The sequence below is a fragment of the Hippichthys cyanospilos genome, chromosome 8, assembly GCF_059441005.1.
Source record: "Hippichthys cyanospilos isolate Australia breed blue-spotted pipefish chromosome 8, RoL_Hcya_1.0, whole genome shotgun sequence".
Classification (NCBI taxonomy): domain Eukaryota; kingdom Metazoa; phylum Chordata; class Actinopteri; order Syngnathiformes; family Syngnathidae; genus Hippichthys; species Hippichthys cyanospilos.
In genome coordinates, this window is record NC_142376.1 from 3980001 (window position 1) to 3995503 (window position 15503).

The following is a 15503-nucleotide window of genomic DNA, read 5'->3' on the forward strand; positions in this document are numbered from 1 at the left end:
GTTCCTAAAATTTTAAGTTCAATTTCAATTCAGTTTCATATCTATAAACAGCCAGATTTTCCCCCCATACTAGAATTGTTTGACCCAATTTGTCACGTGCCGCCTCTCGTCACCTGTCGAGTTGATTAATTTTTGTCAACACGTCTTTATTGTGATCCCAAAAGTTGAATATTTTTTCCTGTCCCACAAATATTTAATTAGAATTATTTTTTTTAGAACAATTCTGACACTTTATATGAATTTTTTTTCGTGGAAAAATTTGTATTGATAATGAAGTCATTTTTTGGAGAACAGATTTCTTCTACCATCCAAAACTGGACATTTTAGGTTGACTGTTTTTATGTGGATCAGTAAAAATGAAGTTTGAAAGGGTCTAAATTTTAGTAAATCAGACACTGACGACATCTTTTAGTCTTCGTTCTTTTTTTTAAACCCCAAAATTGCTTTGCGCTGGTTAAGGGGTACTTGCACGAAAAGACATTTCACATCTTGAAAAAAAAGTCCAGCCGTAAAGCAACCGCCTCTCAACATTGACTGACGTGTGACCTAAACCGCGGTTTCCCTGTGGACCCAAGTTCCAAAATAGGCCGGATGTATGAAAAATGTACGTTGTTAAAAATATCCATGTTCCAGGTGACCGCTTTAACGTCTTCACATTTCTTCAGCTTGTTTTGTTTTATTCTCCACGTAAAGCAGAGCGACGGCAGAACGCTGTAACTTTGTATCCGCCCGAGTCCCCCATAACAACTTACATTTCACTCTGTAAATTACGTCATCCCGCCCCCGCGTGACCCCCGCGGGCGTCCGTTTACACCCCGGTGGCGTATTTCGAGACCGGAACGCTCTATCGCGATCACACCTTTGGTCCCCCCCCCCCCCCCCCCCCCCCCCCCCCCCCCCCCATTGCAGGAGCGGCGAGCCCCCCCCGAGTTGCCGCCCGGTCAGCGCCGGCCCGGCGGAAAGCGGCCCCGAGTTGCGGCGCTGCGTGGAATGGCTCCGGGCGTATTTCGCCGATCCGCGCAGCACTGGGAGTCTCCCGCCGCCCGCCTTTCACCACCCCGCCCTCCAAGCAGGTCTGTCACGGATAAATATTTGCAGAGCCGTGGCCGGGATCAGCCTTTCACTCTTAATTGTCACTTACATCACTTAAACTCACTGGCGCTCCGTGTTTATAATGAACTATTTTATAGCTGGGAGAGAGAAAGGGGGAGGGGGGGGGGACACAGAGCTGTAACTTGCTTCAATAATCTGTGGCGGCTCTTACCACGCGTGTTAGTCCTGGCAGGATTTCCCATGATTCTTGGCACATTCTTTGAAACTGATCGAATTCCGCCCTTGACGTTTTCTGACAGGAAGCAGACTTTTTTTTTTTTTTTTTTTTTTTTTTTAAATGAGAACATGTGAATGGTGGTGAAGTTTGAATGAGTTAGTTGTAGGCAATGGGCAGCCACCTCGGAATGAGCGCGGCGCCAAAAAAAAAAAGGGGACAATTAGTGTCCTTTCACGCCTGGGCGCAGAGTAAACACAAAAGTCTTTAATTGTGATAGTGATGAGGTGGCAAACAATGCTGGGGACTACCAAAGTTATTTTGGGGAATGAAAACTAACATTAAAATCAAACGGGGTTTTTCATACTACGTTTCCATTCTAAAAGCAGTATATATATATAATATATATATATATATATATATATATATATATATATATATATATATATATATATTTTTTTTTTTTACAAACCCAGAAATGACCATTTTTTGTGCTAGCATTCAGCACTTTGTCTAGCATTAATTAGCCGCTAGCTACCAGCATTCATGATGACCGAGATGCTGTTCCCACTGATCACTTTTGAACAAACCAGGCTGACAAAATTCTTTTGGTGAATGAAAACTAACAAAATGGAAGTAAACTGAATTCGATTAAATGTTTTTTTTTGGAAAATAAAATAAAAAACAACTGAAACTACATTTTAGACATCAGACACTCCTTTTAGCGCATAAACCTTGTGTTTTTATTTACAAGTTAATCACCGTGTAAATTTTTCCATTTTTACCCCTGTATTTTAGTTGTAAATGTATTTTTTGCAATTAAAATTTTCATACACAATTTTGATATGCTATGTATGCTCCAATTTTTAAGCAATTCATATGGGGACAAGGCGCAAAAAACCGTCACAAAACAACATATTTTAAGGTTTTTGATTGCAATTTGATGATAAAAGATTGAAGTTAAATTTTTAGTTCAAAGATAATTCATTTTGATACATTTTTGATTCCTTTTTGCATTGATCTGAACAGTCTTTTAATGTCATCAATAGGTAGTTTTTTCCTTATTCTTCCACAAATCACCTTTATTCTTAATTTCTTATTGCCTGTCATAACCGCGTTTTTGACTGACTTATGTGATTGTTTTGTTGACATTCCCTTTAGTGTGGCTCCATCTAGTGGATGCTTAGCGCCAATACTGTAGCTTCTATTCTGTGCGCCTTATAACGCGGCGCTCCTTATATATGAAAGCCATTTTAAAATAGGCCATTTTTATCTCGGGAAATGCGGCAGTCTAAATGACAACGGTGAATACCAGTCCGCAGCAGTGGCTACCACAACACCTGCGTACTTTCTGAACAAAGTTCACAGGCGTCGTCACAGCGTCGCATGAAAGATTTTCCAAAGCGCTCATTTAGACGCACAATCACACCTACACGCATAAAAAAAAAAAAAAAAAAAAGCAATCCCTCTAATATATGCATTTAACAATTGTGTCTGCCTTCCCCTGCAATCAGGCCTCACTTTCCCTCTAATTTCATGCAGACCCGCAGTGCTTGAGTGATGGCATTTTCAATGAGCAGGTACTCCGTGGAGACCGGCGCATACAGCCGGCGAGTCCCACGCTCCCGCAAAGGCAATGCAGAAATACATCAGGACCAATTACGATATCACCTTTCAGTGCGATTCCCTTCGCCACCAAGTGCTTGTGTACCAGCCCCGGGCTCTTTCAAATCGCATCTCATCTCAAGTCTTTGGGGTTTTAATTAAATTTCAGGATAGATGGAATTCTTCATTAGTACCTGATCTGAATAGGTGATTGTGCCGCGTTGCGCCTCGCCTCCCTCGCCTGTTGTTTCGGGGCTCGGTAAATACGGGGTTTAGGGCCCCATCGCTCTCGGTCGTGGCGACCGAGGGCCGCGGGCGGATAAAAATGTTAAATGTTTGCATCCAGGGTATTTGTCCGCAGAGGAGGGACGGTAGAGGGATGCGCCGTTGTTGTTTTTTTTTTCGTTTTAATTCATAAATATGAGCTAGAAAGAAAGAACCCGCAAGTTTAATCGGGTCATTACGATCCGTGACAAGCAACTTTTGTTTGCTCGCTTATCTTGCGGGAGAGCCTCCGCGCGACAGCGCTCTCGCTGCACTTGTCATGTAATATTGAGTTGTGACCTTCGCTTGAAGTGTTGCCATGTTTATTTACACGTTTCTGACAAAACAAGCCACTTTTCATATTAGCTGTCACCATATACCTGAGCCGCAGAGGTGACATGAAAGGAGAGCCGAGGCGCCGCGTCTGGGCTGATTGTCACACGCGACATCACACGCCAGCCGCCGTCCTCCGAGGTAGCGGAGGGACGCGCGTGCGTGCGCGCGCCACCTCCAGGAAAACGCGGGCGCCATCGCGGGTTTTTAAAACCACGCGTATTCTTATCTCATTAATTATACATCCGTATGTAACAGACGAGAGGATCTTAGTCTCGGTAAGCGGCGCGGGGAACGTGCGGGGGGGGGGCTTACAGGGGCGCTCTTCAAAGCCCAAATGACTGCGCTCCTGCAGGAGCTTGAACCTCCCCCTGCGCTGATGAGACGCTCACCGGGGCCCGGCCCCTGTGATGTGGAGAGGAATTAGGGAAATGAACGTTTTCAGAATATCGAATAATCAGAGAATCATCAGCGCCCCCGTCAGCCTTCAAACGCGCCCGTCCCTCAAGACTCCAGAGACACTTTGACTGGGAGTCAAAGTCTTCCCTCCCATTAGACACAAAGGATAATGAGCTAGCTGCATTTCCACCATTGTCGTTTTTTTTTTTTTTTTTTTTTCCACGACGCGACTGTCAGCTGGAAGTCATCGCGCTCGATCCGTCATTAGCCCGCCTGATGGAATTCGCTTTTATCCCCACCCCCCCCCAATTGCTCTCATATCCAAAATAATGGGAAAATCAATCACAGGACTCAATAAGTTCATAATCACTGGATCCCTTCGATCCGAGGCTCGGCCTATTACCTGGCCTGCTGCGAGGTAATGACCTGTGACATAATTATGGCCCTGTGTGTAAACGTGGAAGTGCTTCCTCTCAACTCTTATTCAAACAGTTGACATGACTGCACTCGATCTGGAGAGTGCGCGGAATGGCCGTATGTCACCGCCGCTGATCACGCCGCAATTCTCAAATAGTGGGGCGGGCCTCCCAGGGGATTTGTTTTGGTGGTGTTTTGTTTTGTTTTTAGTTTCAGGCCCTTTATTGTGCTTATTTGTTGCACTTATTATGCACCCGATTTTGTTTTTTTCTCTTTTAGACTAAGCTGTAACCCAAATCAGTTGTTGAGAATCGATTTTTTGGTTAATCTTAAAGGATACAGGTTTAGGTAAACAGTTTTTATTGATAATCTATTTTTGTAGTCAGTGTGTAAAGTGGGGGGGCGCAAAAAGTTTTCTTTTTCCAGGGGGTGGGATGCTTGGCAAAATAATTGAGAAGCACTGCTTTTTTTTTTTCCCGATTTCTGAGCCGATTCAGTTTTTGCTTTAAAAGAGGGACGAAAAAGGTTTGTCGTATCAGAAAAAACATGTCAGATTTCCACATTTTGAAGTTTTTAGTTTTCGAAAACATTAATCATTGTTTTGAACAGAGGAAGGCATTTTGAATGTTTTATTCTTTTTTCCTTTTCTTTCGTTTTCTTCCAAACAGCGCACAAGGATTGAAAATGTATAAAAACTTATGAAAGTTTATGTAAAAATTATCCATTTACTATACAAACCGGAGGATAGTCTAAAGTGGCAAAAGCGGCACACATTTTTCTATTTTTAAGTCCTAAAATTTTTCTATTTTTAAGACCTAAACGGGAATTTTTCGGATTTATGAGAAAATCAAGGGCACAAGCCAGAGGCTTTCGGCCTTTTTGCCTGTTTAGACGATTGACCGAAAGCGTCCGCCGTGACCAAGTACAGGAAGGTAAAAAGGTAATCGGCAAATATCGTCCGTTTGGCCGATTATTTTTGGCTGATGTTTGAAGAGTCACAAGTAGAATAATTCATCTTCATGATGAATCTTTGACATCTATCGCCATCGATCGCGGATACCGATCTTCGTAAAAATGCCCATAATCGTCCAGGCCGATAATCGCTGCCCTTTCTTATTGTCGCCGGAAAGCCTTCAGGGAAAAGTAGCTGGAAAAAAAAAATAAAGGCAAACAACAGCAAGAGCTTGTCGCCGCCGACTTTTGGTTGTTTGCGGGGAATCGTCGACGCGGGATTTGTCAGCGCTAAAGTCTGGGCAAACTGTCGTCTGCACATCAGTGACAAAGCAATCAATATGCGCACGGCGCAGGCCCAAAAAGTGACTTTCGCGTGGGGGGATAATGCATCAAGAAAATTTTCGGGGAGGGGCGTCTCTCCCCGTCATCTGCTTGACAGCGTGATTATTACCTGAAAAATTATTAAACAGTACCTACGGGCCTTGTTCAAGACAAAGAACTCACATGGGTGCGCATCAATCAAACGTATCCCCTTTAGGTTTTACACTTATTCCCCCCAGTTTAGGCAAATTGCCTCGTTGGCGTGGCTTTGTGTAGCCGAGAGTGACTACGAGGTAGCGAGGGAGCCTGGGGAGCGAGAGGATGTTCACTCCGTACAAGTGAGACAGGGGTGTGACATGTTTTCACACAATGCCAATTTAGGGGGATTTCTCCTCCATCACTTGTCATGTGCTCTCTTAGACCATATAAATGAGAGAGAATGGGAGATCGCTAATTGAATTTTCATGACTGAGTACACGCGCTTGTGTATACTAGGCAAAGTTCACCCCCCCCCCAGCTTGATAACGAGACCATTGTTCGAGCGGCGTTCGCGAAAGCTCGCCGTCGGAGCGTCTTTTTCAAAGGCCTCCGCTCTTCTTAGGCAAACACGCCACTTCCTGGTAATCCAAAAAAAAAAGAAGATAAAGCTAGTGCTAAAGTGCTAATGAAATCAGAGCTGTTAATGTGGCCGCTTAAGCTGCAGATGATTTGAAGAATTCTGCCGTTTAAGCGGAGATGATATAATGAATCTACTCTGAATAGAAAGCAATTAAAAGGACAAATTGGTCTGATTAACCTCAAAGTCATCCCCGCTGCCACAAATGGTATGCAACATTCAAATTATTATTATTAAAAATCTGGAGCAGATTTGCCGTCTTTTTGGCCTCTCTTAATCCTTTTAAATGAAGGAGCCAACTTTTTTAATTTTAGCTGTGACCTTTCAGTGCATAACCTAGATTTTTTTTTTTTTTTTTTTTCTCCTCCTGCCTTGGAAATAATTTTCTCCCATCAGCCACTGTACCGTATTATTGCTAGTGCTAAGGTCAAACGGAGGGACTCGCATGTATTTAGCAAGCAAACGGGTCCTTGACGGCAAATTAAACCCAAATGAAGGTGTCGTAGTTTTGATTTGTGCACTTCGGCGCCGCGTCTGCGTATTTTCCGCTCATCTTGTCCGCCAGCCGCTTTGAAGATGACATGAGGAATCGGTCATCTCTCTGTATTTTTCTACGTCTCTGGGAACAGGACGCGCAGCACGCGACTGTGAACGTGTCGCGTGCTGCGCGTCCTGTTCAGAGACGTGAAAATCGGGGAGACTGTGTCCTACAAGCGGCTGGCGGAGATGGCGGGAAATCCCAGAGCGGCGCGGGCGGTGGGCGGGGCCATGAGGAAGAACCCGGTACGTGTGATTGACAGGTTCCCCCATTCCCACACTTTTTTTTTTTTTATTACGAGGATTTGGAACTGCCCATGTTGCATTTCGGCATTTACGCTTTCAAAAAAAATGAGTGATTTTGACGTAAGGGGTTAAACCACGGTAAGTTGATTAATTAGCGCAAGTGAGGCATTACATTATGATGAATAGGATTCATTTTATCGCATACAAGTGTCTATTTGTTGTATTTTCAGTCAGTGCTTAAACATAGCTGCGATATAAAGTTGGGCTGCAGCTATCGAGTATTTTTGGTATTCAGATATGGGAAATTTTAATCGAATACCTGGTATTTGGTTTAAAAAAAAAATGAATGTTGAAAAACATATGATCGCGCCAGTGTTATGCGCTAGAATTAGTTGTTTTTCTGGTTTTATTAATATTCCTGCGTGTGAACAAGAATGGACTCGGACGTTGGTTCAGTGTGCTCTCTTCTTGGACCGAAAAGAATGCCGTGACAACCTCAACTAACGCGAGCTGCTGTTAGATGCGACTGGCGCTGGAGCCAAGTGATTTCCGCCCTCTAGCTGGTCCCGTTACGCTAATTATTGTAAGTATAAAATATAAAATATAAATATTTTATATAATAAATATCCAAAATATATAAAAGATATATATAGAGATATAAAAAAGATAAGATATAAAAAATGCACACCTGTGCGTCAAAACTCTGCTTGTGTGGCTGACGGATCAATCTTCCGCAAATGGCGGTTTTTTTCAAGTTACCATTTATAGGACGCACCCATATTGCCGTTCATTTTTTTGGGGGGGGGTTAGGGTTAGGGTTAGGGGTTAGGTTGGGGGGGGGGTGCATCTTTTATTTGGGGAGTTAGATTAAATGAAATCATTGGTTCCTGGCATACATTTTAAACTATAGCTGTTAATAGCGAATGACGTTCATCTATGTGAAGAAATTTATGATTGATGCCTCTCAAATATTATCAGCAGTTATTGAACACTGCGTTATTACAAATCGTTGAAAACGTGTTTTTCCTGACTGGTGGAATCATACATGTCATCGTTGGTGAGTTATTTTGATTGTAGCTCTATAGGCCGCTCATGTGGCCCTTGGGGGTTTCCCGTCAGCAACACGTTGATGATCCCTGAAATAAAGTCGCGCTGTTCTACATCTTCAACAAGCAAAATAAATAAATCCCACCTTTGGGCATTTGTAAAAGCAACACTCTTCCGGATCTCGTATCGGATCTCATGAGTATAACCTAATATCTTAGCGATCCAACTTTTTGTTTTAATAAGCGTCCGCAGACAAAACAAAGTGTAGAAATAAATGAGAAAGACATGAAAAACTGTAACGCAACACCAAGGTGTTTTATTTCCAAGTCCTCCCTCATGCCGGATTTGTTTTTTAACAAGCATCCCTTTGGAAGCCCAATCCGGGCAAACTAAACGGGCTCCCCCAGAGACAAGGAGAACCTCTGGCGCGGTTTTAAGCCCACACCTTTTGTCCCTCCTTCACCGTTTCCTGGGTAAATCTAAGAGAGGAAGCCCGACCCTCCGCGTCTTCGGCCCCTGCGCGCCAAACGGAGGGCCAGAGGGCAAGTGGCGTGTCTTCTTTTGATCAAATTCTTTGATCAAAGTCCATTGAACGCTTCCCTTACGGCGCTGCGGGCACCGCCGGCGTGAGACGCAGAACGCCCCTCGTAGTCCAAACGTCTTCTTCCTCTCTTTTATATTCACAATATGTCACTTTTTTTTTTCTGTACGTACTTTATTAAGTACACTAGCCAGTGGCGTCGCTTCCGGATGGCTGAATAATATTCTCCAGTCAGTTTTCGCACTTGTTTCCCCTTTCGCTGAGGGGAGGATGGGAGCCTGAGCCCTCAACCGCCGATACTGATCCGGAGTCAGATTGTCAGTGTCAATTACTTGTCAGCGGCGTCGGGCTTCAGCTGCGAAAAGCTCAGTGTGCTCAATCGATCCACGCCTTCTCCATGCCACTCGTTCCTATCGATAAGCCCGTTGCGGAGCATCCGTACACATCCACCGTTAAGCCCCCGCCGCTTCCCCCCTCCTCGCCGCAGCCCCCCCCCCCCCCCCCCCCCCCTCGCAGTCAGGAGGCAGATCCGAAGGCCTTGAGGGTACCCTGCTCTCCTTCCAAACCCGGGGAACAATATTGATCTGAATACCGGAGCAGTATTTCTCTGTCTGCAAGGTTAATCTGGGGCTCGGAAAGTTTTATTGCTGTTGATATGGGAGCGGGTTTAATGATGGATCTGAAGCCAGGCGCCCAGCACATCCAACTTTTATACGCCGCCGCAGCCATCAAGTTATGATCAACCAGAAATTACTGCCACGGTCGGCGACTTTTTTTTTTTTTTTTCCTTCTTTTAACCCTTGTGGCATTATGTTACAAATTATGGAAATTCCTGTGATTTTATTATGATATCATAAAAGAATCAATGGGGGAAAAAAATAGGGAGTTGAAATTTCCAGCAGATGATTAAAACGTAAAATTTTAAAATGCAACGATTCTGATATTTCTATGTGACTGCAGCTGGTTGTGTGAGATTTTGTGTAGAAAAATAATGATTGTCCAATTTTTGGTCCATATAAAACCATTATACTTACAATTTTTGAGATGCATTTGAATAGGGTTTATTACGATGATTTTCCTGCGATTTTTGCTACATTCCGTTGCGCGGCGGTCAAACTATGTCAGCAAACAGAAAATTCTTTGTCGACCTGTGTTTCACTTCCAGACAGTAGGTGGCGGTGGATACCAGTTAATGATTATGTCTTAATGTGTCATCGTCACTTCACAGGCTAAAGACCGTACCGATTTTCCATATTTTGTGGGTGTTAATAAATTTAACATACATTTGAATAGTTGAAGGAAAAAAATATTCACATTTAACTCATTATTATGTATTTCGTAGCATTTACAACATTAAAAAAAAGGCAATTTATGTGTGCTCGCAAGGGTTGACGTCACCAATCAACGGCGGCGCGTTTGACGTTGAAACGATTGCCGCGAGTCATGGCGAGCGTCGCCGGCGCTCTTGTTGGGAATTTACAATGATCGAAGTGTTTTAGGCTGGCTTGTTTAATCTTTCTCCAGCCATTTAGTTTACAAAGAAGCCGGGACCCCCCTGGCAGTCGTCTGCAATAAGAGTAAACGCTCCACCGACTTCCTCTTTTTAATGATCACAGGGTTATCAGATCTTAATGTTGACACCCTCTCGATTGAATATTCATCCTGCTGCTGTTTTTGCCCATTAATTTTTGATTGCTTCTTTGCTTTACACTTTGAAAGAGCGGGAAAAACATTTATCGCCATAGACTCAACCATCAAGCCCAATGTGGGATTGTGCGCCTTCAAACCCCGCGTTGTTGTGGTGGCGCTTTTTTTTTTTTCTTACCCTTTTTGTTTTACCACAAAAGTGCATGTTCACGTCGTCTGTGTGGCGAAAACTTGAAAGCTGCGCCGTTTACGCGATTATTTATAAATCACAGGCTCTTTTATCCCATACCGCAAAATCCTGTAAATAACACACACACACGTGTATGTCTCCCCTTAAAAAGATTTTTTTTTTACTCTGTGCGTGTGTATAATACGCTTCCCTGATTTGATGATATACGTTTTTATCAAAGTGAATAAAATAAGGGCGAATCTCGAGACTAAGTGTCGGTTTTAGGCCATTACCTGGCTTTGTTTTTAAGGTGTCTGTGCTCACAATGTCAACAGATGCGGTACTAGTATGTACTGCTTCCTAGGAGCAATTTTACACTTACAAATTTGAAGAATAGAAAATTGACTTTGATTAAGTTTTAAGGAAAAATGTTATATTGGAATAGGTAGGTCTTCATTTCACCCCGGGCTGAGTTTGGAAAGGTCATAACATCGTCAAATATATTTTTACTTCCAACTGCTCAAAATGTTCAGTGGCATCAGCCCTAGTCATACATATATTAAAAAATATATACAAAATTTCTTAAAATGTGACAATAACAATGGTCATAATTCGAGTGTTATTTTTGAAGACTTTTGCATTATGAGAGTCCAGGCTAAGCCATTCATCAAAGTCATTGAAACACTTGCAAATGTCATAAGCTGGCAACTAGCACCACCCGGTGGTTTTGGGGTGTCAATATAAAAATTTCTCTCGCCCCCGTTCGCGAATTGACATTGAAAGGTTTAGTGCGAAAATCGGGGAAAATACCTGACAAAACATCGGGTTTTGAGTATATTGAATATTTCCCAATTTTGAATGGCAGTAAATGAGCTCGACATGGGCTAAATTTGACACCTATAGGGTGTACCTCTCGATCTCCTGTTTGCAAGCATTTAGAAGTGATGGCAGCGTGGCATATTGAAAGTTGTCATGTTTTGACAATCTATGCAATATTTTAGCCTCCTAGTAATTTTTTTGTATGCTTGTCCTGATTGCATTAAAGTACTACTGGTATCTCTACTTTGTAGTTTGACAACTCAAGAATAGGGTATCAGTCTGATTAAAAAAGTCTTATTGAACAGCATTATTCTTTTTCCAGACTCAAGGTACAAAGATTGATCAATTAATCAAGAACTAATCAATTATAAAATCTATGATTGGGAATGAAAAGTTTGGGTCCCTTTTTTTTTTAATTGAAATTTCACACATTTATGTGAACCGATTTATGTGGTCCTCCCTGAAAACAAACTGATTGGATGATGATTTATCATACGGACAGGAACTGGATCTGTTGAGTTAGTTTGTGTCTAAAAAATACCATGAATTTTTTTGATGGTAAACTTTAAAATTTTGTGAAAATTTTGAATTTTGGTACAGAAGCCCTGAATTAGCATAACATTTTTGGACTGTGTTGAAACCAGAACGTGTGAATCAGAAGATACATAGTAATGGTTGCGAGGAATATATGACATTTTGGATTTGTTTTTTTTTTTTGTAGGGGGGTAAAATTTAAGAAAATTCCACAGACATTTTTTGTATGTGTGTGAAATGAATCTCCAAGGTGAATGGAAAGCCCGGAGTATTTAGAATTTCTATGGGGGAATGAAATTATTCTGTTTTGATGAATCGTTCATCCCAAATAAATCCGATTTGTTGGGTTGGTGAAATTTGAAAATTTGCGAAATAAACGCTAGCCTGGATGGCGTGAATTTTTTGAATCTGATGAAATTTGAAATGAAGTGAATCAGATGGGAAATGTGGGGCGACGCCAGACGAACAAATGGTCGGAATACAAAGAAGAAGAATATCAAAGAATAAAAAAAATGTATCTAATCAGCATGATTCACAGGATTTCTACTTTTTGTTTCCACGTATTTTCCTGTATTTACACTTCATTTGCTTATTCTTAAAATTCAATTCCCCACTGTGAATTGCAATATCGAGGTGGCTTAACAAAAAAAAAGCCAACAACATAAAAAAACAGGAAGATAATTGTACCTTTCCAGAAAAAGATAAGACATCAAAGTACCGGCGCCGAGATGCGCTTGCACAACATTTGCAAAAGTTGCACGTGGGTTTCCTCGGGGATCAATTCCTCTTTTGTTTGCCCGCGCCAGATTCCGCTGATCATCCCCTGCCACCGCGTCATTTCCAGCAGTGGCCGGAGCGGCCCGTACATGAGCGGCAGGGGCGACCGCCTCAAAAAATGGCTGCTCGCCCACGAGGACTCCGGCCCCATCAAACGTTCCGAAGGAGAAACAGAAGCGCCGAGTTGAGCGCGTACGTAAATATTCCATTTAAATTCATTTAAAAAAATAAATAAAAATCTAAGAATAGAGACGCCCGCATAGTTAATGCGCTCGCGAGTAGTTGCCGAATTAGAATGTACGAAAATAACTTAAACAGAGAACAGTAGGAATTACAAACATATGCTCCCGTGGGCCTGGGCTGCGTTTGCCAGATAGTGCTTGGAATGGTTTTTCTAAAGGGTTATTATTCCCTTAAAAATATGTCTCTCGCATTGTTGTTGTTGTTGTTGTTGTTACCCCCCCCCCTTTCCTGAGAGCAGAATTAGTCTTTGTACCTCTCGTTGGTTTTTTAATTTCCTGCCAAGCGAGTGCTTTGTTCGACATCCAGTGATAAAGGCGGCGAATTTTGCCGCTACAAAGCTTTGTAGTGGAGTATTTGTTTAGTCTCCATTTAGATCTCATTGTTTGCTCCCGTCTTCGCCATCCACCTCCAGCGCTGATGTCTTATGCATTATATACGGCGCCGTCTCCGCGTGTCAAATTAGCGCCTTTCATCATTTTTAATTGCGTTTATTTACAATAAAAAGTTGACCGCCTTGGGCTCATTACCGATTAGGCTCAGCGTCTTCCTCTCTCCGCCCGTGTCTTCTTCTTTTTGGGATTTATTTATTTATTTCCCCCGCTCTCTCCCGAGTTGAGCGCTTTCCATTAGAGGGCAGTACAGAACGGCAAAAAAAGTGACAGCCGGCAACCCGGAATTCATCCTCGCGCCGTTTGATCGGCAACTTACACGTTTGTATGTTATTTTATTTGCGGGCGCGAGCGCGTTTAATCCCTTTCGAGAGGAATTATTTTATCTCGGAAGGACCATATGGAGGGGGCAGTAGGGAGCGCGCGCGCGTGTTTGACTGAACGTTCGCCCCCCCCTTTAAGGATCTTTTGTTGCGTCGACGCTTTGGATTCTTTCCTTTCCCCTATTAAATTCTTGATTCTCCTCAGCGTCTAATGCGATTCCGGGGTGACCCTGACATGTCCATAGTTATTCCTCCTCCAGGTAGACTAATAATCCACCCTCCCAAAATAACCTCGGCTCTAACCTTTGCTGATCCAATTCCAGCGGCCCTCCCCTTGAATATATTTCAACTTTTTTTTTTTTTTTTTGAATCCCTCATCGGAGCGGGCTTTCGCCGCGCCGCTCGGACTCGCCGTCGCTGTGCGCGGACGTGGAGGCGGCAGACAGGCAGATGAAGAATGAGAGCCAGTCTGCGCTTTCACAGAGGGCTAATGATGCCTGTGGTGACTACAGGCTACAGTCAGCCCCCTAACGAAGGGAGTTGTGACACAGCCACAAGGGGTCCCATTTAAGCCAGGCGCACTCTGAAGTGCACTGTAAGCACCCTCCTTTTCTTTTTCTTTCTTTTTTTTTTTTTCGCTCGTGGCTAACTAAATTCGGTGGAATGCTACAAATTTAGCAAGCGGAGTTGCTGCTGTCTGGAGCTGCTGAAAACAAGTCCAGCATCAAAGCGTCAGCTACGCTGCCAGTAATTGGCCGCGTAATTGCTCAGGTACCCAAGGCAATGCTTTATATTAAATATTTCACACCTTCTTCTTTTTTTTTAATTTTTTTTTTTTTACATACAGTGCTCAAATAAGGCTACATGAAGGCCCTTCAGGGACTATGTGAGATTTTCAAGTTTCTGCAGATAGCAGCAAATCAAATTTTATACTTTTTTTAGGAACAGAATGTTTTTCCTTTCGAATAAGAGCAAATTAATTGGAACATGATGCAACTGTTTGCCATCGTGACTTCGAATGCTTTTATTTTGGTGAGTTTCATCCGAATGCTTATTGTCATTAGTGATGAAATTTTCTGACAGATATGCCAGGGATCGGTGAGTACCAATACAAAGGGGGTGATACTCATATTTTAAGGTAGCGTCTCTAACTTATGTTTTTGTCACGTTTCGATCTGGAATACTACGATTTTTCATCCCCCGTTTACGGCATTTTCCCCGCTTTACAATATCAACAACTGTCATGACCTGTGGGGTTGGCTGTGTTTATGTTGTTTTGCCTCCCTCTTCAGGCGTTTTTAGTTAGTTGCTCTCATTTTCTGTTTGCGTCAAACTAAGATGCTGGTCTCCGATTGGTCGGTGTCAATAAAGCATACTAAAGACTTGATCTTGTGTGAGTGCTTATAATATCGTATTTATTGTGCATTTTAGTGCTTAACTCAAAATTTGATTAGTTAGCTACGGGCGCCAAGATTGCTAGTGATGTTAAAGGGAGTAGAAAGAAGATGAATAGTATGGAAACCAAGATGGAGATAATAAAGTAATATGAATTAGGTTAGCCTAGGCTACGCTACCCTCGCTAGGCCGTAAGTAGCTCAAGTCAACGTCACTCAACAGTAAATACAATTTTCATTCTTCCTTTATATATATTTTTATTTATGATATGATTTCATTGTATACATGTATGTTACGTATAAGTAGCCCTGACTATTTTTAACGTATATAAAATTTGACCTGGGGTTTTATATGCAATAACTAATTAGCATAGGTTACGATAATTTCAGTGTTTCATGGAAAGGGAGTATCAACGCTATCGATACTTTGCGACGACATTTTATGCCTTTATTTTGTTTTACATGGACGCACGTCGTCTTCAGTGACGCAATTTATCCGTCAGAATAACCAGAAAACAGATGATGTGACTCGATTTATCTTCTGGAGTCGCTGAATAAAATAACACCACTGAAAATGTAGTTCCAAAGTTGAATCAATCAGACGCCATTGCACAGAAGTCTGTTTTTAGTCTTTTCTTTTTTTTTTCCCTCCAAAAATGCG

General features: G+C 42.4%; 1 protein-coding gene across 1 annotated transcript in view; it reads left to right on the forward strand.

The window, feature by feature from the left end:
- mgmt (O-6-methylguanine-DNA methyltransferase) overlaps window positions 1-14813 on the forward strand; it is a 34146-nt gene extending 19333 nt beyond the window's left edge. Inside the window, 3 exon segments of the mRNA XM_088420771.1 lie at window positions 910-1077; window positions 6815-6959; window positions 12523-14813. Of these exon segments, the coding sequence (XP_088276897.1) occupies window positions 910-1077; window positions 6815-6959; window positions 12523-12681 (472 nt within the window). The 3' untranslated portion in view covers window positions 12682-14813.
- The last annotated feature ends 690 nt before the right edge of the window (window positions 14814-15503 follow it).